General features: G+C 45.9%; 1 protein-coding gene across 1 annotated transcript in view; it reads right to left on the bottom strand.

Annotated features, from left to right (window-relative positions):
• LOC137534930 (zinc finger protein 585A-like) overlaps window positions 1-19429 on the bottom strand; it is a 45167-nt gene extending 25738 nt beyond the window's left edge. Inside the window, exons 1-9 of the mRNA XM_068256651.1 lie at window positions 19357-19429; window positions 13569-13691; window positions 11389-11523; window positions 8397-8474; window positions 8207-8308; window positions 7972-8101; window positions 7768-7859; window positions 7529-7658; window positions 6076-6873 (exon numbers count right to left, since the gene is read on the bottom strand). Of these exons, the coding sequence (XP_068112752.1) occupies window positions 6076-6873; window positions 7529-7658; window positions 7768-7859; window positions 7972-8101; window positions 8207-8308; window positions 8397-8474; window positions 11389-11523; window positions 13569-13667 (1564 nt within the window). The 5' untranslated portion in view covers window positions 13668-13691; window positions 19357-19429. The remainder of the gene's footprint in view (window positions 1-6075; window positions 6874-7528; window positions 7659-7767; window positions 7860-7971; window positions 8102-8206; window positions 8309-8396; window positions 8475-11388; window positions 11524-13568; window positions 13692-19356) is intronic.
• Between the last annotated feature and the right edge of the window lie 4042 nt (window positions 19430-23471).

Genomic DNA, 23471 nt, shown 5'->3' with positions numbered 1-23471 from the left:
TAATTACAGCTCTGCCTGATACCCGGCACCCTGACTCCTACTATGGGGTAGTCTTATACGGCGAGTATACCCCAACCTCTACATTTTAACTGGCAAAGTTGGGGGGTCGTCTTATACGCCCAGTCGCCTTATACGCCCAGTCGCCTTATACGCCAGCATATACGGTAAGTATACTTATGTCTAGCTACATCCATGTGCTTTAGCATGCACTCAAATTCTTAGATTAGGGATTAGTGCATAATTTGCATCTGATTTGTATGCAAGGTGTGTATTTTAGTCCCCAGGGGGGGGGGGGGGGGATCTGCACACCTCTGTTAATTTCATTTAATTTGCAGACTAGGAGCGCTGCCAATTGTTTGCTGTCTTTTGTATTTCAGATGGATTGTCCATTCATATTGTTCTGTGTAGGCCAGCAATCATCACAAGTGGTGTTCCATCTTGTAGGATGACCAAAAAGCCATCTTCATCATTATTACTGTGTACAGGAGATGGAGGGGAAATGGGTCCCACTCAGTAATAGGAATTACACAATAGTGTCTGGCCTGAATATAACCCAATATGGCCGATGTCTGTTCTTCCATGCTGCAGAGAACAGCCGACAACCACCCCGATAGACATCACACTGTCATGCAATGATTATCTGTGCACAAGGCTTAAACTGTGATTTTAGCAAATTGTTTTTTGTTTTTTTTTATGTGTACACTATTGAGAAAGGAAGCCACAATTTTTGCTTTCTGTAGGACATCACCTACTAATGCCCAACATTAACCGCGCCCCCCCCCCCCCCCCCCCACACACACACACACACACACACTAATGCCTAATACTAACCCCCCGCTAATGCTTAACATTAACACACACACACACAAATGCCTAATACTAACCTCCCTCCTAATACCTAATACTAACCCCCCTCCTATTGCCTAATAGTGTTGGTGAGTGAATTTGGCAAATTGAATGCCTGTGACTTTGGAAAGTGGAGCTATTGGAGTCATGTGAAATGCACTGAGAAGCGCAAGTAAGTGACCTCCCCCTGACACTGTCAGCTTGTTTGGTACTGAAATGAAGCTAATGTGTAGGGTTCCGCAGTACTGGGGGTATTCCAAATTCAATATGCCAAATTCTAAACAACACTTATACCTAACACTACCCTCCCCTCCTAATGCCCAACACTACCCTCCCCTCCTAATGCCCAACACTAACCTCCTCTCATAATGCCTAACACTAACCCCACCCCTGCCTAACACTAACCTCACCTCCCCTCTGCCTAACACTAACCTCCCCTCCCTTCTGCCTAACACTAACCTCCCTCTCTCCTCTGCCTAACACTAACCTCCCCTCCGCCTAATACTACCCTCCCCTCCCCTCTGCCTAACAGTAACATCCCCTCTGCCTAACACTAACCTCCCTCTCTCCTCTGCCTGACCACTAACATCTCCTCCCGTCTGCCTAACACTAACCTCCCTCTCTCCTCTGTCTAACTCTAACCTCCCTCTCTCATCTGCTTAACACTAACCTCCCCTCTTCCTAAAACTAACCTCTCTCTCTCTCTCTCCTCTGCCTAACACTAACCCGCCTCTTCTCTGCCTAACACTAACCTCCATCTCTCCTATGCCGAACTCTAACCTCCCCTCTGCCTAACACTATCCTCCCCGTTGCCTAACACTAACCTCTCTCTCTCTCCTCTGCCTAGCACTAACCCGCCTCTCCTCTGCCTAACACTAACCTCCCTCTCTCCTCTGCCTAACACTAACCTCCCCTCCCCTCTGCCTAACACTAACCTCTCTATCTCCTCTGCCTAACACTAACCTCCCCTCCCCTCTGCCTAACACTAACCTCTCTCTCTCCTCTGCCTAACTCTAACCTCCCCCCCCCCCCCCAGCTGTCTAACACTAACCTCTCCTCCCCTCTGCCTAACACTAACCTACCTCTCGCCTCTGCCTAACACTAACCTCCCTCTCTCCTCTGCCTAACACTAGCCTCACTCTCTCCTCTGCCTTACACTAACCTCCCTCTCTCCTTTGCCTAACTCTAACCTTCTCTCTGCCTAACACTAACCTCCCTCTCTCCTCTGCCTAACACTAACCTCTCCTCCCCTCTGGCTAACACTAACCTCTCCTCCCCTCTGGCTAACACTAACCTCTCCTCCCCTCTGGCTAACACTAACCTCTCCTCCCCTCTGGATAACACTAACCTCTCCTCCCCTCTGGATAACACTAACCTCCCCTTCCCTCTGCCTAATACTAACCTCCCCTCTGCCTAACACTAACATAACCTCCCCTCTACCTAACACTAACTTCTCCTCCCCTCTACCTAACACTAACCTCCCTCTCTCCTTTGCCTAACACTAACCTCCCTCTCTCCTATGCCTAACTCTAACCTCCCCTCCCATCTGCCTAACACTAACCTCCCTCCCTCCTCTGCCTAACACTAACCTCCCTCTCTCCTCTGCCTAACACTAACCTCCCTCTCTCCTCTGTCTAACACTAACCTCCCCTCCCCTCTGCCTAACACTAACCCCCCTCTGCCTAACACTAACCTCTCTCTCTCCTCTGCCTAACTCTAACCTCCCCTCCCCTCTGCCTAACACTAACCTCCCCTCTGCCTAAGAGTAACTTAACCTCCCATCTACCTAACACTAACTCCTCCTCCCCTCTGCCTAACACTAACCTCCCTCTCTCCTTTGCCTAACACTAACCTCCTCTCTCCTCTGCCTAACACTAACCTCCCTCTCTCCTCTGCCCTAATACTAACCTCCCTCTCTCCTCTGCCTAATACTAACCTCCCTCTCTCCTCTGCCTAACACTAACCTCCCTTTCTCCTCTGCCTAACTCTAACCTCCCCTCTGCCTAACACCAACCTTCCCTCCCCTCTGCCTAACACTAACCTCCCCTCCCCTCTGCCTAACACTAACCTCTGCCTAACACTAACCTTACTCTCCCCTCTGCCTAACACTAATCTTCCCTCTCCTCTGCCTAACACTAACCCCCCCCCCCCCAATGCCAACACTAACCCCCCTCCTAATGCCAAACGCTAACCTCACCTCTCCTCTACCTAACACTAACCCCCCTCCAAACACCTAACAGTAACCTTCCCTCTCATCTGTCTAACACTAACCTCCCCTCCTACTGCCTAACACTAACCTCCCCTCCTTCTGCCTAACACTAACCACCCCTCCTACTGCCTAACACTAACCTCCCCTCCTACTACCTAACACGAACCTCCCCTCTCCTCTACCTAACACTAACCTCCCCTCTCCTCTGCCTAACCAATCCAATCCAATACAAAAAAGCTTTATTGGCAGGACCAAATACATTTAGCATTGCCAAAGCAAAACAAAACAAAACAATAACATGTGGGGGTGGGGGGGGGGGGGGGGGGGGGGGAGGGTATTTGAGGTTGGGGTATGTAGTCCTTATGGTGTGGGGGATGTAAGGGACAATATGGGGGCTAGGATATACAGCCTAACACTAACCTCCCCCTCTCCTCTGCCCAACACTAACCTCCCCCTCTCTTCTGCCCAACACTAACCTCCCCCTTTCCTCTGCCTAACGCTAACCTCCAAAACTCCTCTGCCTAACACTAACCTCCCCTCTCCTTTGCCTAACACTAACCTCCCCTCCTACTGTTTAACTCTAACCTCCCAATCTCCTCTGCCAAACACTAACTTCCCTTCTACTGTGCCTAACAATAACCTTCCCTCCTACTGCCCAACACTAACCTCCCACTCTCCCCTGACAAACACTAACTTCCCTTCTACTCTGCCTAACACTAACCTCCCACTCTCCTCTGCCAAACACTAACCACAGCTCCTAGTGCCAAACACTTGTCTCCTAATATCAAATGACCCGATGTATGGCACGTTATTCACAGAATCATCTCTGTTTTCCTTCAAAAGGGATAAGAAGATAAGGGCCAGGGTCAGCAAAGTGGATCTCTCTGAGAATACAAGGCAAATCAATGATCTATCAACAGGAAGGGGGAATGTTTTCTTGCATGAAATGCAACTGCTGTAATACCATAATCAAAAGGCATGTATACACGGGGGATAGGATACACACCAATACACAAGGGATAGGACCAACATTAGATCCATGTACACGTGCAACAGCTAATTTGTTGTCTATGCACTGAAATGCTCTGTGGGCTCTTTTATGTGGGAAATACTAGATCCATGAATTCCAGGATTCAGAAGAATAAGGGTTGCATCCATGGTTACAAGCCAAAGCCAAATTAAACTAATTGGTCCAATTTCAAGCTGCATATATTTGCATAAAAATGTACATACATTTGCATAAAGTTGAAAGTATTTGCATCCCTTTGATCATTCCTAGTCTCTATGGTCATTTGACCTGGAAAGTGCTGTACTAAATTAGGGTGTGAGCACTTACAGTTACGTGTAATTGCTGAGAATTGATGAACACTGGTTTAAAAGCCATTTGAGTGCCTCCTTTGTATTACTCTAGCTAGCAGGGATGGAGACAGAAATACCAAGGAGGAAGCACACTAGCTGGACAGAAGCCTTTCGAGCGAGATCTTCCATCTGGAGTGATCCATTACAAAAAAATTATGAGCAGGGTTGCAATTTTGAATTTACACGCCCTAATGTTAACAGCGCAACTTAATTACAGAGTGGGCACCCTACGCGCACTACAGACAGCGAAGCGTGCGCTCCTTAGCAACGGGCGCTCGTTGTGAAGTCCTGCGCGATAATGCGGCCACTACTATGTTAATGTAGTAGCAGCCATCACTGTGGCGTGGGACTTCACGCCTGTTGCTAGGGAGCGCACGCTACGCTGCCTGTAGCGCGCGTAGGGTGCCCGCTCTAATTAAGTCATGCTGGTAACATTAGGGCATGTAAATTCACTTAAATCACGCTATTTCCCCTCACTAACAATAGTGAATCCAGCCCAAGATGAGATAGACATGAGTATGCACATTGGCACACATACAAATAACTAGGCTGTGTTCCTATTTCTGCCTTAAAGCATTAACAATTCAGTTATTCAAGTGACAGTTTCTCTCCAAACGTAACCTAGTCAGTCAATAGTGTAACCATCACTGATGGCATTACAGCTATAAAACTCTCTCCTGGCAGAGAACAGCTTCTGAGTGCAGGGGATAGATAACAATAATCATCAGTTCATATACTGTAGCTCTGGCACACTGAAAGACTGCAAGAAAGACTGTGTCATTCAGCTGAGACAAAAAAACTTACTTTGTCAGTTTCTAGCTCAGGTTTGCTTTATGAAGAAAAATCACTTCTTTATTGTAAATTTATAATTTCAGATAAACAGCTTAAGCTCTGAAATGCCACCACTTGTTTGACTCTGGCTGTTATCACCAGGAGTGCATGTTCTGATGAAGGATTAAAGTGGATCCGAGATGAAAAACTAACTATAACAAGTAACTTGTCTATATATCTTATCTAAAGTTTAGATAGTTTACACAGCAAATCTAGCTGCAAACAGCTTAAATAGAATATGAATATTTAATCCTGTGATACGACAGCAGCTATGTTGTTTGTAAACATTACACAGAGGCAGGCTTATCTGCATCTTGAGCAAAAAAACCTAATCCCCCTTCCTCCTCCCCTGAAATCTCTGGCTAGTAATACCTCCCCCTCCTCCTGCCCAGACTGAGCTCCCATTAGCCCTTGGTACTGTCTGAAAGTGCCTTGGCTCTCCGAAAACCTGTGGGAGTGGCTTATTTAGTTTATAGGGAATTAGAGTATTAAAACAAAAACAAAGTATTTGGCTTGAGGAACGCCCTATAATATAGGGCATTCCTCAAACAATAGGAAAGGAACGCAATTATGCAATGAGTAAAAGTTCATCTCGGATTCACTTTAAGCTTTCTTAACTTGTAAAGCCTTTCCTGCACTTTGAACATGGAAAGGCATCATCCAACTATGGCTCCGCTGGTGTCTAAGTTGGCTTCCTCGTTCAGTGAAGGTCTTCCCACACTCTGAACACTGAAAAGGGCGCTCGTCTGTGTGCACACGCTGGTGTGAAACAAGGGCTCTCTTTGCATTGAAACTTTTCCCGCATTCTGAACAAACAAAAGGACACTCACCCGTGTGGATCCGCTGATGTCTGATGAGGGTGGATTTCTGGGAGAAACATTGACCGCACTCTGAACATTGAAAAGGGCGCTCACCCCTGTGGCTTCTCTCGTGTCTGAGACGGGCTGAGGTGTTGACAAAGCTCTTCTCACACATTGAACACTGATAAGGACGTTCGCCTGTGTGAATTCGCTCATGTATAATAAGGTCTCCTTTCTGAGTGAAAGCTTTCCCACACTCTGCACAGGAAAACGGACGCTCATTGGCGTGGATCCGCAGGTGTGTCCGAAGTGCCCCGTTCTGAGTAAAACATTTCCCACAGTATGAACATGGAAAAGGTCGTTCACCTGTGTGAGTCTTTAGGTGTTTACGAAGGCTTCCTGATTTCAAAAAAACTTTTCCACACTCTGTGCAACAAAATGGCTGCTCGCCATTGTGGCCCTCTAAACTGTCAAAACCATGTTTGCCAGTGTGAATTCTCTGGTGTACCACAAGTGCTTGGATGTGTCTGAAATATTCCCCACACTCTGAGCAGGACAGCTGTGTCTCTGTGGTGTGGCTCTTCTTATGAACCTCGTTGAGGAATGAATTAGGTGGAAAACTGTAATTAGATTCAGAAGGCAGGATAATCATATCTTCTCTGGTGGTTGTGCCACCCGATATAGCACAAGATGGTTCTCCCTTAGTGGAAGGATTTGCTGATCTGTACGCAATGTCACTAGTGTGAGGGTTGTTTCCTGGAGGGCATTTAATGGTGTTATTACCTTCTGTAGAATTATATCCAGAGGTCATCTTGATGTCATGTTCATCTGTTGGAATGGGAAAAAAATGGTTGAGACTATTTTTCATAGACTAAAGAAAGGTTATACCTCCAGTCACATTGTTAGTGCTACCTACAGTACAGATCTTGAGATAGGCCGTTCTTATGGTGTACAGTATCTCCTCATTTGTTGGTACTATGATGTTATTTGAGGAATGGAAATGAGCCTTTCATATGGTGTACAGTATCTCCTCCTCATTTGTTGGTACTATGATGTTATACTGAGGAATGGAGATGGACCTTTCATATGGTGTACAGTATCTCCTCCTTATTTGTTGGTACTGTTATACTGAGGAATGGAGATGGGCCTTTCATATGGTGTACAGTATCTCCTACTCATTTGTTGGTACTATGATGTTATACTGAGGAATGGAGATGGGCCTTCCATATGGTGTACAGTATCTCCTACTCATTTGTTGGTACTATGATGTTATACTGAGGAATGGAGATGGGCCTTTCATATGGTGTACAGTATCTCCTCCTCATTTGTTGGTACTATGATGTTATACTGAGGAATGGAGATAGAGTTATTGTGTACAATATCTCCTCATTAGTTTTATTTTTATATTGAGTAATCTTTCTGATTGCTTTTACACTGATCCTTATGAAAAAATGAAAATGTGCCTTTAGTGAATTTGGCTAACCTGTGCTACTATCCGGGGAAAATTCCTTATTTTTTGTTCTCTGTGTCATGTCGTCCTCTTCCGTAGACTGGTGATCGCTCCTCACATCCTTCTCCTCTTCTGCCTCTACTTTCTTGTGTTTTAGTTCTCCCTAAAGCCACAAAATAATTACATACTATTTCACTTCATAGAAGAATATAATCTCAATTCTCACACATTTTGGAGCCACTTTTAAACTCTAGGTTCTCATTATCATTTACTTGATAGCAGTAGTCGTGATCTTCCTCTATACAATCATGGGAATAAAGAGGACCTGTACTTCTCTCTGTTGGGTTCCTGTTACTGGTTCCATCTGTAGAAAACAGACACAATCATTGTTTTTATGTGTTTATCAGATGATGGAGGATCTAGGCAGACCCTTCATACATCTCCCTTGTTTACAAAACCTGAAATTCTCCTCTTACCCAGTGATGTGAGGGGCAGATGATTCTCCATTATGCCATACGTGGAGAGGTCCTTGTGTCCTTCCACCATCACGTCTTCATTTTTTACCTCTTCTTTAAAAGTAATATTCCCATCAGTCAGGGTTTTACCCTGAAAGCATAAGGAATGATAAATAAGGAATAATAATAACTGTAATGAGACAACCAATGTATGGATCATAAAGCTACCAACACTGATCATCCATTGAGCTTCTACCTGATGATGAGACGGGATCAACCGATCTTCCATCACATCTTCCTTCTCTTCAGAATGTATCTCTTCTTTAATAGTTATATTACAGTCAGTCAAGATTCTCCCCTTTTAGTTTAAGGAAGAAATAATACTAGTAATCAGGCACCCAATGTATAAATAATAACATAACCAGCAATGATAATCCATTATCTACCTGAGGATGGGGTGGGATCTTCTGATCTTCCTTCACAATGTTCTCCTGATTCTTCTGTGCTTCCAGACGCTCCTCTTCCTACATAAAATGTATGGAATTTAGCACCATACGACACAATACAGGGAAGAGGTCCATAAATGCAATTTGATCAGAACATCATCAGGATAGTGAAGAACAAAAACACCTTAAAAAAAAACTCCTGAGCTCCCCCTAAAATATTGGAGGAAAAAATGCTCAACTATGGAGGTAGGACATTTTACACAGGGTTATCCCATTTCAGGGCTCATGATGTAAACAAGAACCGGGTATCACAGGTATGGAAATGGAAGGAAATAGTTAAAAGGAACCCACCTACCAACGCCACCTTTGTAAAAAAAAAAAAATTGCTTTGACTGAGAGCACCAGTCGAATGTTTAGGTACATCTTCTTGTTTAACGGATTTTCATTTATTTGTGATATCGTAGATTATTATTGAAGATATGAAAACTATGAAGGAACACATATGGAATTATATATATCGGACTTTACTTATACATGCCAAGTCTGAATGTGCTCTTCCACGGCTGGAAGAAACCTGTTTGACAAGTTTTTATTGAATGAGATTAGAGGGGTCCTGCGCTGGAACGGTGGGCTGAAAGGGGATCTGGAAAGTCTCTGGACCATCCAGAGACTTCACCAATGGGATGGTTCTTGCCAAAATATAGTACTGTATATAACTATAGATGAAGAGATCTATTCACTGTGTAGAACCCAACCCTGCACATTAAGAAGGCAGAAATTCCACAAATTGAAGCACACCTGACCCGAGGCAAAGCTACGGAAGGTTAGCACAGAGTATTGTCCATGATGGACCCACATAACTCTGTGCGTTGTCTGTTCCTCTCCTCGTTCCCTCCAGTCCCTGTAATCACTCTTTGAAAAAAATTGACTTTTGGCTTCAGTCAATTTTTTTTAGCCAGGAAGAGGCGGGCTTGCTACAATGTCTCCTCCTATTACCCTCTAATTCCCTCCTCTTCCCCGCTCCCACTTACTGCCCTTAAGTAGGAAATGGGAAGGTTATAGGAAGCAACATCGTGGCAAGCCCTTCTCTTCCTGTCCAAAAAGTTTACTTTAGCTAACAGTCAAATTTTTCAAGTAGTGATTACGGGGACCGGAGGGAACATAGATATGTGGATCCAGAATGAACCTACCTCTGTACTTACCTTAGGTAGGTTTGTCTCGAGGCAAGTGTCTGAACTCTAGAGGCCGGTTTCACATTGGCAACCTGCGGTTTAATTGCAGTGCGATCAGATGATCGCATAACACAAAGCAAGCTTCATAGATACCTGCAGTAATGCGCGTTAATGAAATTCATGTTGGCAAAACATTCTGAAAATTAGGCTTTCTACCACCCACTTCCTGTGGTGGAAATATGTATTGCAAGCGAGTGTACTGAAAAATGTTGCAACCACGCCTGTGTATTCGCAACGCTAACGCCAAACTGCTGCACCTTTGACTTACATCACTACGGAGGCGCTCATATCTGTCTGGATCATTACAAACTCCTGCCTGAGGGGAGGTAAGTCCACCACAATCTCCCCCATTTTTAAACAACTTTTAATCAAATTATCCTTATCTGGCGCCTCTGTTTTAAACAATTTTTTACACTGAACGAGGTTTGCCCAAACATGTGACTGGTGCTGTATGGAGGCAGTACATTGCGTAATTTCCTATTAATTAAAGTGATCTTTCCATATTAGCTTGCAGCCAGATGTATATGTCTAAAAGGGCCTAAAAGCTCCAACAGAAAATACTTTCCACCTGTTAAATGAGTGTATTTGGGTGCTCTCTTAAAGGACAACTGTAAAGAGATGCCATATTTATTTCCTTTTAAGCAATGCCAGTTGCCTGGCTATCCTGCTAATCCAATGCCTCTAATACTTTTAGCCATAGACCCGGAACAAGCATGCCAGCAGATCAGGTGTTTCTGATATTATTGTCAGATCTGACAAGAATAGCTGCATGCTTGTCTCTGGTGTGATTCAGACAATACTGGAGGCAAACAGACCAGCAGGGCTACCAGGCAACTATTTTTTAACAGGAAATAAATATGACAGACTCCACATTCCTCTCACTTCAGTTGTCCTTTAAAGTACTGTACATCTTGCTGAGTAATGCCACTAACCTCCCCCCCATCCTGCATGAGTAAATAGCTGCACAGAGCAGAAAGTATTGCGTCTTGGAAGAATAATTACCTCATTACCTGCAGATAAATTCCACCACCTTTTAGGGTGCCCAAACATCTCGTTTTTTTCGATAATCTTATCAAATCGGAAGAAAATCGGGGCCGCAACATGGCTGCCTGACTGATTTTGGGCCAAAATCGGTCAAAAGGAAAATCATGAATGCTGGAAAATCTCGGTTGCAAGGGCTTGATTAGTTGTGAGGCGGGAATGCCGTTTAATATCGCAACAAATGATGTACCCCAGCCCCAGGCTATTGTCCACCCAAGTGTATTTGTATCCCCCATGCCATGTGTAGTGTATAAAGGCTCACCTCTAAGCCAGCACAACTCCTGGTGTCACAGCAAGCATATAGTGATGTGACATCCATGCTTGCGACTGTGTCAAATACTACATGCGTTCACTGCGATGCCGTGCCAGAAGTCACACCGGTGGGGAGGTGAGCTTTTAACACTGGGCACGTGGGGAAGGGTAAACCCTTGGAGGTTGGCCAGGTAGGGTGGCCGGCACTAGACAGATTTCTCAAAATCAACTCCCAAAAAATTGGTGCGCAGCAAATGGGCAGGCAACAGATCCCTCTCTGATTAGATTCAGATAGGGACCTAATGGTCGATCTGCCCATACATCGAGTGATTTATGGGCACCTTTACAAGCTCTGCATCCAGGTTCAGAAACTCCCCAATACTTACAAGTAACCCAAAACAACACAACCTTCAGAGACCCACTTTCTGTAACTAGATAAAGTTTTATAATTTCCCAGCACTGCTCACCTCTCCCACCAGCAGCTCAATGATCTTGCTGGTGACCTCCAGAATCTTCTGCTTCTTGTTTCTCTTGGGTACCAGAGAGTGAGCGGAAGGAACAGTGATGGTCACATGATTGCCAGGTTTTACAGGAGGAGAGAGCTGTATTGAAAGAGCAATAGTAATGTTATGTGACCTCCCAGAATTCTGCACACTTATCAGGTGTGTTTCATTAGTAGATATAATAGTGATGTCATGTGACCTCCCAGAATCCTCCTCACCTCTATAGCCAGGTGTCTATTTCGAGATATGAGATTTGTCATGTGAACTTACAGAATCCTCCTCATCTCTCTAGTCAGGTGTGTGTTTCATAGAGATAAGAGTGACGCCATGTGACCTCCCAGAATCCTCATTTTTTTAGTTCAGTGTGTGATTTATTAACAGAGATAAGAATGATGTCATGTGATCTCCCAGAATCCTCCTCACCTCTCCGGTCAGATGTCTATTAATAGGGATAAGGGTGATGTTATATGACCTCCCAGAATTATCCTCACCTCTCCAGTCCAGTGTGCGATTTATTTTCTTCCTTTGCCAACTGAGGAAATTCAGGAATGCCCAGGAGCTTCTGTCAAGTTTTTATACTGCCACCTTAGAATCTGTCATCTGCTCATCCATACTGGTAAGGTATGCTGGCTCCTCGAACAGTGACAGATACAAGCTACAGAGGGTCATCAGTTCAGCAGAGAGAATCATCAGGAAACCCCTCCCGCCGCTCAACCTCCTCTACAACTCCAGACTGCGATCCAGAGCACTGAGGATTGTAAATGACCACTCACATCCACACCACCGGTTCTTTAGCCAGCTCCCATCTGGGAGGAGGCTTTGGGCAATCTACACCAGGACCGTTAGGCATAGGAACTCTTTCCTTCCCTCTGCAGTCAACCTCTTGAACTCTATACAGCGGCTCCCCCCTGGACTGTTACCAGGAAAAATGTTCCCATTACCATGGCAGACTGGAGTGGCTGGTTTTCTGTTTTTGTGTTCCAGTCTCCAATGTCACACTCTGTTTAAAGCTGCTTTTTATCAATGTACTGACAATCATGATTAATTTTAAAATTGTTTTTATGGTTGTTTTATTGTCGTCACCTGTTTAAATTGTTCATTGTCTTCCCATCTGAGCTGTTTTTTGTGCCAAAGCCAATTCCGGGCACAACCCAGTCGTGCCTGGGAATAAACCAGTTTATGATTCTGATTAACATTTAAGCATGAGGTCATGTGATCTCTCACATTCCTCCTCACCTCTCTATTTATTTGTGGTTTTTACTAACAGAGGTAAGAGTGGCGACATCATGTAAAGGTCGGTTCACACTTGTTTAAAAAACGTATCCGTTGCTTCGTTTTTTGGCCCGGACCAAAACCGGAGCTACGGATACCAATGTTAAAAATAGCAGCCTTATTCACACACTTCAAAAAACGGATCCGTGGGATCCAGTTTAAAAAACTGAACAGAGTCCAGATTTGCTGGGACTTCACGGAGGAGGGGTAGTGAAAGGCAACGCAAAAACGCATCTTCCTCTTCACAGTCTACTTGCACAGTCTATTGCAGGTGCTGGAGGGGGTAGCAGCCAGGAAGGGGGCAGCGGGTACAGCGGTGGGGAGGGGGTCGGACCCACCTCGGTCCCCCCTTCCGTGCTCCCCCTCCAGCTAGTTTGTTAAAATCATCAAAGCTTGCAACAAGCAGAAAACTCATTCACTTCCTTGTTCCACCGCTCCCCGCGTGACTTCCTGCAATGCTGCCCTCTCTGCTTCAGTGGGCAGCATTGCAGGAAGTCACACGGCTAGCGGTGGAACAAGGAAGTAAGTGAGTTCCCTGCTTGCCGCAAGCTTTGATGATTTTAAAAAAACTAGCTGGAGAGGGAGCATGGAAGGGGGGACCCAGGTGAGGGAGGGGGGTCCAAACACTCTCCCCACCGCTGTGCATGCTGCCCTCCTTCTTGGCTGCCACCCCTCCAGCTTGGCGGCCCCCACCCATGGCCATGGGACACGGACATGTTTTTTTTAATGAAAGGGACTGGAATTGTACTGCAAAAGGGCAGCGCGGATCCGTTTGCATTCTGGTTTTTGAAAACCGGAACCTGGACCACGGATTGCATTCTGCAACCGGATCTAGTGTTGACCAATCCTTACACTCCCAGAATCCCCCTCACCTGTCCAGTCAGCAGGTAGATGATCTCCAGAGTGAGGTTTAAAATACTCTCAGTCATGTGACTCCAGTCCTCGTCCATCCTCAGTGATGATGAGGTCATGTGATCCTTGGGAGAATATTCTCTCTATAGATAGATAGTAAGATGACAGTTATCTGGACAGGATGGTTCAGCAGTATATCAGGATGGTTCAGCAGTACACTCAGCATGGCTAGGAATACTTACCATCACAATACAACGGGAAATCTCATGCCTCCACTCCACCACTTCTTCCACGCCCACCAATACCTCTCCCCCACCCCACCCACCACTCACTGCCTTTACTCCTATCACAGAGGATGAAGACAGCCATCTCCTAGCCACTTCTCCTGCCACCTCCAGCCCCCTAGACCCTGTGCCATCCAACTGCCTCTGTCCTCACTTCCCTGTTTTGGCTCCTGTCCTCACCTCTCTGTTTAACCTCTCCCTCTCCACGACCACCTTCCCCTCTGACTTCAAACAGGCCACTGTACTTCCCTTACTTAAAAATCCCTCACTAGACCGCTCACTCCCATCCAGCTACCACCCTATCTCCCTACTCCCTTTTGCATCTAAACTCCTGGAGCGTCTAGTCCACCAACGCATGACCCATTACCTTGACTCCAACTCCCTGTTTGACCCCCTACAATCAGGATTTCGGCCAGCCCACTCCACCGGGACTGCCCTCACCAAGGTCGTCAGTGACCTCACGCTTGCCAAGGCCGAAGGAAAATACACTATCCTTCTCCTAGACCTCTCATCAGCATTCAACACTGTTGATTACTCCCTGCTACTCCAGTCCTTGCAATCTGTGGGTAATCAAGACCTTGCCCTAGCATGGTTCTCCTCCTACCTCTCAAATCGCTCCTTCAAGACCTCCTTCAATGGTTCCTCCTCAACCTCCATCCCACTTTCAGTTGGGGTCCTCCAAGGCTCTGTTCTTGGTCCCCTGCTGTCCTCCATTTACACCGCCTCCATCGGAAAACTCATCTCCTCTCTGGGCTTCAACTATCACCTATATGCAGATGACACCCAGATTTACCTCCATACCACTGACCTCTCCACCACCACCATGGAGAAGGTATCCTCTGGCCTCTCGGCTATTTCATCCTGGATGTCTGCCAGGTTCCTAAAATTAAACCTGGATAAGACTGAATTTCTAATCTTTCCGCCCCGTGCTGCCTCACCCCCCACTGACTTCTACGTCACTGCCAATGGCACAATCATTCATCCAACCACACAAGCCCGCTGCCTGGGTGTCACCCTGGACTCGGCCCTCTCCTTCACCTCCCACATCCAAACCGTAGCTAGGGCCTGCTATTTCCACTTACGCAACATCTCCAAGATCCGGCCTTTCCTGACCCCAGACACTGCCAAACTCCTTGTCCATGCCCTCATCATCTCCCGCCTGGACTACTGCAACTCCCTCCTGTCAGGCCTCCCTCAAAACCGCATAGCCCTCTACAATCCATCATCTACTCCTCCCACCGCTCTGTCTCCACGACTCCCCTACGCAAATCCCCTCATTGGCTTCCAATTCACTTCAGAATTAGCTTCAAGATCCTATGTGTGGCCTACAAATCCATACACAAGTCCTGCCCAACCTACATCTCTGACCTGGTCAGCAGATATACACCTGGCCTCCCACTTCGCTCCTCCAACAACCTCCTCTTAACCACCCCAAGCATCTCGCACTCCCATGCACGACTGCAGGACTTCACTAGAGCTGCCCCCATCCTGTGGAACTCTCTCCCACTGCCCATCAGGCTTGCTCCCACCTTCAACACCTTCAAAAAAGCACTCAAAGCTCACTTCTTCAAGGAGGCCTACATCAACTCAACACTGCCCTAATCCTTTCTGCCAATAACTTCTTGCTGCACCCCCTCCTTTTGTGTCAACAACCCCTCACTCTAGATTGTAAGCCTTTGGCAGGGCCCTCTCCTCTTGTGTATCATACTTAACTGTGTGCACTTTACCCAGAATTTGGAACTTGTAATTTTTAACACTACCACTCCAGTTTATGATCTGGCATTGTACTACTGTCTGCATTGTGTTGTGTATCTTTTTGCTATTACCTGTATTGTTGTATCTATTGTCTATTACCTGTATTGTTCTGTCACCCCTGTTATCATTGTCTGTAACCCTATTTATTGTACAGCGCTGCATAATATGTTGGCGCTATATAAATCTAATAAACAATAATAATAATAACCTTTATTACTAATGGTGCCCTTACATGGTACAATGGTAAAACATTTGATTTTCCAGTTTATTCGACCAAAACGATTGAATAGAATAAATGTCAAAAATAATCTTTTTTTTCGATCTAGCAAATCGAACGATTATCCCGTCTTTTCTATAAAAATCTGATTGGACATGTTGTGTATTACTTGTGTATTATCCCGTCTAGCAGAACGGGCTCGGCAGTTAGACAGGCTGGAAAAGTGTGCACTGTGCTTCTTGAGCAGCTGATTCACCACAGATCAGCTGCTCCGTTCCATTCAGCTTTCCTCACTGTGCAGTGTTGTTGCCCGTCCCGAAGTCACAGCACTTGTCTGTGTAAGATGTGAGTAGAGGGGCTGTACAGCACACTGAATGCAGTGACCTCCGCTCCATAGACAGCAGCCGCTGATCCCCACTTAGGTAAGCTCTCCACTGGTGGGCTGTGATTAGGGGCGAGACCCTTTTATAGACAAGCTGTATGATAGCGGGCAGATTTCTGCAGGGCACAGCGCTGTACATAGCAGGGGGTGTGAGGTAGATCACCTTGTGCTGGTGCTCAGCAAGTCCTCTTCCCTGTAATGTGATTAGGCAGAGTTGGTATGCCACTAGAATCACTTGTAATTCCCTTCCTTCAGGCTGGGAAGGCTTCATGCCTCCTTCATTATTGCTCTCTATTGTTCTGCGGTCTGATCGCTGATGGAAAAGCCAACACAACGCAGTGAGGAAAGCTGTGTGGAACGGGGCAGCTGATCTGTGGTGAATCAGCTGCTCAAGAAGCACAGTGCACCTCCTATACCTCACATGGGCCTCACAAACCCCTCAGAAATCCACCCACCCGTCCATTCAGGCAACTATTACAGCATGGAAAAGTTTAATTAAAATCCCCACATCCTCCAAAACCACTAAAGCACACGATATCCCAGTATCATTACTAAAATCGCTTATCCCCCAGATCAATCTGAAGAACTGGATTGAGGTTGGCATTCGCCTAGTAAATGACCTACTACATCAATCTGCTTTAATTACCTTCGACTTTCTTAAATGGAAATATAAACTAAAAAATCAAGACCTCTACACCTACCTCCAAATCTCCCATCTCCACAAAACAAATCCCATAAAACTTATTAATCTTCCTACTGAAATATGGGAAACACTTTCCCCCCCGACACTCACTAAGAGCTCAGCAGGTAACATATCATTCTGGTACAAATTTATCAATAGCAATTCTGTAGACCCTATGTCTAATTCTGCAACTATATGGGAAAACTCTTAAAATCACCAACGTAATACAAAAAGCGTTACTAGAGCAAAAAAAAAAAAACACACAAGATGTATCACACACGTTGAAACGACAAAAAAAAAAAAAAAAAAAAAAAATCATCTACAACTGGTACCTCACTCCCAAAACAATGGCCAGATGTGTCCCCTCTTCATCCTCACTATGCTGGAGATCTTGTCGTCAAGAGGGCTCCCTTCTCCATATCCTATGGACCTGCCCCAAAATCCAGCCATTCTGGGCTCTAATATTCCAAATTATATCGTACATAGTACAGACCCAGGTAAATATAAACCCCCTTTTAGGGCTATTCCTAATCGGCTTAGACAATTTCCAGACGCAATACAGGGCCAGGATCACCCATGTAATCAGTGCAGCTCGTCAACTCCTTCTAACCGCTTGGAAGAGTGATCATATCCCATCCCTCACTCAATTAAAAAATTTAGTGGTCTTCAACCTTCATATGGAATCCTTATTCCTAAGACGCCATTTCCCTGGAAGAACCCCAGACCACTTAAACAAAGACTGGGAAAAATTTTGTACCCCAACCGGTGACCCATAGAAGCCATACACAGCCCTTTGAGCCACATAAACTAAACTAAAGTAAGTTAACACTCACGCAAATAGATCCTAAAGTCACCAATCAACTCCTCCCACCCCCTACCCTCTCCTCTGGCTTGGCAGGCCTATCTGGAAACAGCACGCCCATGTCTATGACAGAGACATGGTCTGGTGCTGAAGCATAGTCCGCATAAGGGCTATTCAGTAAGACAACTTTTACCCCCCACCTCATCTACTTCCTGTTCCAACCCACACCACAGGTAAAGTTACCTTGTCATTTAGATGCTGCATTCTCCACCACTCAAAACCTTTAGATGTTCTAGATGTTCTAACTGTTCAAAAACCGTTATTATCAGACACATTAGTTCTGCAAACTTAGTGTAAGTCTATAGCCTGAATGTTAAAGTTATAGAACATTGTTACATGTATTAGTTTTATCCTGCTCTTAGTAAGGGTTTTGCTATTTTATGGAAAGCATAGTAATCTGCTACTTATAATCATCTTTGTTGCACTTGTAATGACAAAATTTTTTCAATAAAAAATCATTGAAAGTAAGAAGCACAGTGCACACTTTTCCAGCCTGTCTAACGGCCGAGCCCGTTCTGCTAGACGGGATAATACACAAGTACCGAAAAATCTTTATATTCGATCTAACGGAATAATCGATGGAAATTATCTAATAAAAAAAAATTAAAAAAGTTGTAGCATGTATGGGCACCATAACTCCTTTACACAAAAATGAGAAATCTCTGATTTGTCCTCAGTCTTTCTCGGAGGTAATGGTTATGCCTGCTGAGATTGGGTAGCCAAGTGGGGATCATATCTGTTGTGCAAATCAATAACATGGTAGATCATGCTAAAGAAAAAACCCAGGGACACCGGGAGCCCGATCTGGTGTAGTATAATTAATAGAGATCTAATAAAAATATAAATCCTGCAACAACAGGCGCAGTGGACGGCGACTTGTAAGTCAGCGAGAAGAAAAGTGAGCAGCGGCAGGGGACCGGGGGATCATTTCGTAACTTCGCGCGCACAGGGCGGCTGCAGGGGGCTGGAAGAAGCCCCAGGTAAGTGAAACTCAGTTCCGCTATAATTTAAAAACTGTCATGGCAGATTGGATGAAACAAGGAAGCTACAGAAGGTCTGGCAGGTTATCATTGTCAGTCAGCTGTGATAAATGTGCTGTGCGATGTAGCTGGTGATGGGGGAGGGGACACAGAGGGTTCCCGGTGTGGTGAAATTTTTTGCAACTTTATCAGATTTTGCAACCGGTTGCATTTATTTATACGTATAGCTATCAGAAAGTGCAACCTAACCATTGACTTTAACCTAACTGTATCAGAAAATGCAACCCAACCAAACCCTACTCTCACACAGAACCCTCCCCTCTTGCTCAACTAATAACCCCCCCTGGAGGGAACAATCCCCCCTCTTCCTCAACTAATACCCCCCCCCCCCCCCAGGGAACAACCCCCCCCCCCCTCTTTCTCAACTAATAACCCCCCCTGGAGGGAACAATCCCTCTTCTAGCCCAATGGGATCTGTGGTTGCAAAAAATTACAGGCGTGTTAACAGAGAGAAGCCACGCCTACACAGTCATACACTGTCCTCTATGGCAAGTTGCAAAATATGATGGGTAGCAAAATTTTTCACTACACCGGCATAATAATCATAAACAATCATCTATATGAAACAATCTCGTTATTACTGTACCTCCTCTGCTGCCAGTCCCTACAATGGCTCCTCCATATCTGCCTCGTTCTTCAATTCAGATCATGAATTTCCGCCCAGTGACAGTGGTTCAATGACTTCCGGTCTGTGGTTTAATAACTTCCTATCTATGCGTTCCATTCATTAGAAGCTTTGTAGCCACCTTGTGGATGAAGATAGGAGTTGCAGCCAACGCCCTTTGGCTTTTAGAGGCAGTAGAGGTAACTTTTACTTCTTGGGGAATAAGATATGATGCAGAGGCGGACATAGTCCCGTGCAGGCCGTGCTGTCCAGGGCCCCTGAACCTGCACCACAGTTAGGGCTATGATTATTCTGTAGGCTCTTTTCAGTGTATTTCTTTTTGAAATCCAAGAGGAACAGTGATATTTGCTTGTGGCCCAGTCATACTCAAGTTTGACATATGCTACATTAAAGAGATTACCTGGGGCTTCTACCAGCCCCCTGCTGCCGTTGTGTATCCGTGCTGGCCCTCAGCGATCCTCTTTTCCCCACTGCAGCTGGTTTTGTTTTTGTTGGGCCACTGCGCCTGCGCAGCCCTGGCAATGCGTATCCTTGTTTGAGTTGGTGTCTGCAAGAGCGTCCTGCGCAGGCGCAGTGGCCCGGAAATGAAACTAGCTGGTGACGGGGGAACAGAGGATCTTTGAGGACCGGTGTGGGAGGTTCGCGAACCTCCGATTTTCAGTTCTCGAACCTCCTGCGAAAGTTCGGTTCAGGCGAACTTTCGCAAACCACAATAGACTTCAATGGGGAGGCAAACTTGGAAAACTAGAAAAATGTATGCTGGCCACAAAAGTCATGGAAAAGATGTTGCAAGGGGTCTAACACCTATAGGGGGGCGTGGCGGAGTGGAATAGACTCCAAAAGTCCCGGGGAAAAATCTGGTTTTGACGCAAAGCAGCGGTTTAAGGGCCAAAATCACATTGAATGCTAAATTGCAGGCCTAAAGTGCTTTAAAACATCTTGCATGTGTATACATCAATCAGGGAGTGTAATTAAGAGTACTGCGTCACACTGACACACCAAACTCACTGTGTAACGCACCGCAAACAGCTGTTTGTGTAGTGACGGCCGTGCTTGACTACTGCGCACCATGGCCAGAGTGCAGGCCGTGGCAGTATTCAACCCCATATGGTCGCCGGACTGTGGTAGCTCAATGATAGAACAACAGTGACTGTCCAGCTGATCAAATTTGGTCTGTCCACAATGAAGCAACAACCTGAACAACAGGTAGTAGGCATATGCAGGGATGGGTATTACATGTGCACCAGTCACACACAGACAGGCACAGTGACACTGACTGACAGGGCTGTATATAATGCAAGAGGGCCACCAAAAAAAAAAATATATATATATATCCTCCTCCTTGACCTGTCAGCAGCTTTTGACACAGTAGATCATCCCCTACTCCTCCAGTCCCTCCAGTCCTTGGGCATTCACGATCTCGCCCTGTCCTGGCTTTCATCCTACCTCTCCAACCGCTCCTTCACGACCACCTTCAATGAGTCCTCGTCCACCCCCAACCACCTCTCGGTGGGAGTCCCCCAAGGTTCAGTCCTTGGCCCCCTACTGTTCACCCTATACATATCCTCCATTGGCAAGGTTATCTCCTCCATGGGTTTTAACTATCATCTGTATGCAGATGACACCCAGATCTACCTCCACACCCCTGACATATCCACCACTACCATGGACAAGGTCTCCTCCTGTCTATCCGTCTGCTAGGTTCCTGAAACTAAATCTAGACAAAACAGAATTTATGATCTTCCCACCCCGGCCATCCACGAACCTCCCAGATATGCATGTCACTGTTAACCACACTACCATTCGCCCTACCTCTCAAGCCCGCTGTCTGGGTGTCACCCTGGACTCCGCACTCTCCTTCACTTCCCACATCCAAAACCTCACAAAGTCCTGCAACTTCCACCTTCGTAACATCTGTAAGATTCGCCCTTTCCTGACCTCTGCCACCACCAAACTCCTCATCCATGCCCTCATAATTTCCCGCCTTGACTACTGCAATGCCCTGCTGTCTGGTCTCCCTATGACCCGAACAGCCCCACTGCAGTCCATCATGAATGCGGCAGCCAGAATTATCCACTGCTCCCATCGCTCCACCACGGCAGATCCCCTCCTAGAATCCCTCCACTGGCTTCCTATCCAGTCCAGAATCAGATTCAAGATACTGTGTCTGACCTACAAATCTGTCCACAAAACCTGTCCAACCTACATTTCCGATCTTACTCAGAGGTACACACCTAGCCGCTCACTCCGCTCTTCCAATGAACTTCGCCTAACCGCCCCCCGCATCACCCAGTCCCATGCACGCCTCCAGGACTTCTCAAGAGCTGCTTCAACACTATGGAACTCCCTACCTCCACCCATTAGGGCAGCCCCCTCCTTCAACATCTTCAAGAAAGCCCTCAAAACTCACCTTTTCACTCTGGCCTACTACCCCTCACAAGTGCTCTAAACCTACAGCTGAACTCTGGTCCCCTACCATTCATGTCCTTACCTCTCCCTCTAGATTGTAAGCCTTTGGGCAGGGTCCTCCTCCTTTTGTGTCCTACCTGATCTGGCACCTCCATTACTGTGCACCCATGCTATGCATCTGAGTGAACATAACTTGCCTAATCTCCATGCTCCATCCAGTGACTGACTAAGCATTACCTTGTACTCATACTGTGCTGTGTGATCTGGTTTTCTTGTATTCCTGTTTTGTCATTGCTGTATGTCACCCCTAAATATTGTCTGTAACCTAAATTAATGTTCAGCGCTGCGTAATATGTTGGCGCTTTATAAATACAATAAATAAATATATATATATATATATATATATATATATATATCACAAGAACAAGATTAGCTCTCAAAAGAGCTGCTGAGGGGTGCTTTGTTAGCAATAACAATCAGCCAGGAGCTAGCTAACAAGCCTACAAGAGCCTAACTAAGCTTTCCCTATTAGAGTCTGCAGCAGCTATCCCTTCACTAATTACTGCAGGCACATGAGTGACGATGTCTGCCTTTTATAAGGGGGTTGGGTGGGGCTCCAGGAGGGAGTGTAGCCTAATTGGCTACAATGTGTCTACTGACTGTGATGTAGAGGGTCAAAGTTGACCCTAATGATGCACTATGGGGCGAACCGAACTTCCTGAAAAGTTCCCGGTTTGCCGCGATCGCGAACCACGGAAGTTTGCTGGGAACCATTCGCCGGCGAACCATTCGGGCCATCTCTATCAGTAACATGACTATGCACTGTATAAAATACTGCAGATTGTGTCAGTGCTAAATAAATAATAATATGGTGGGCTATTAGACGACTGTGGTAGAATTAGATTTTGAGCTCCTCTGACGACAGTCAGTGACATTACTATGTACCCTGTAAAGTGCTGCAGAAGATGTCAGTGCTATATAAATGCATAATAATAATATGGTAGATCATTAGACTATGACTATGGTAGGGATTAGAAGTGAGCTCCTCTGATGACAGTCAGTGACATGACTATGTACCCTGTAAAGTGCTGCAGATGTCAGTGCTATATAAATGCATAATATTGATATGATAGGGCATTATTACTATGGTAGGGATTACATGGTTTGCAATACCCCAACTGCCAGGTTGATTTTCGTGGCAGTGTTAAAGTGAACCTAAGCCAATACAAGAAAATTAGTTTCACTTACCTGGGGCTTCTACCAGTCCCCGCAGCCGTCCTGTGCCCTCGCCGGTCCTCCTCTGATCCTCCGTTCTCCCGCCGCGGCTAAGTTTCGTTTTTCACCGACTGTGGGTCAGCAGGGCACTGCGCCTGTGCGGCCCTCGCCATGCATAGCTTCATTCGCATTCCTGCGTCGCCTGCAATTAGTGCAGAATGCTGCTGCCAGATTGCTAACAAACCAGCCTCGCCACTGTCACATTACACCGATCCTTCGCTCACTGCACTGGCTACCAGTAGAATGGAGAATACTCTTCAAGATTGGACTGCTGACATTCAAATCCCTGCACAATCTGGGCCCTGGATACATGAAGGACCTGCTGAAGCTGCACCACACCTCTCACAACCTCAGATCAGCAAGTTCTATAAACTTGGTCACTCCCAGAGTGC

This window comes from Hyperolius riggenbachi, chromosome 10, assembly GCF_040937935.1.
Source record: "Hyperolius riggenbachi isolate aHypRig1 chromosome 10, aHypRig1.pri, whole genome shotgun sequence".
NCBI classification, from domain to species: domain Eukaryota; kingdom Metazoa; phylum Chordata; class Amphibia; order Anura; family Hyperoliidae; genus Hyperolius; species Hyperolius riggenbachi.
This window is presented reverse-complemented; position numbering and strand designations above follow the sequence as displayed.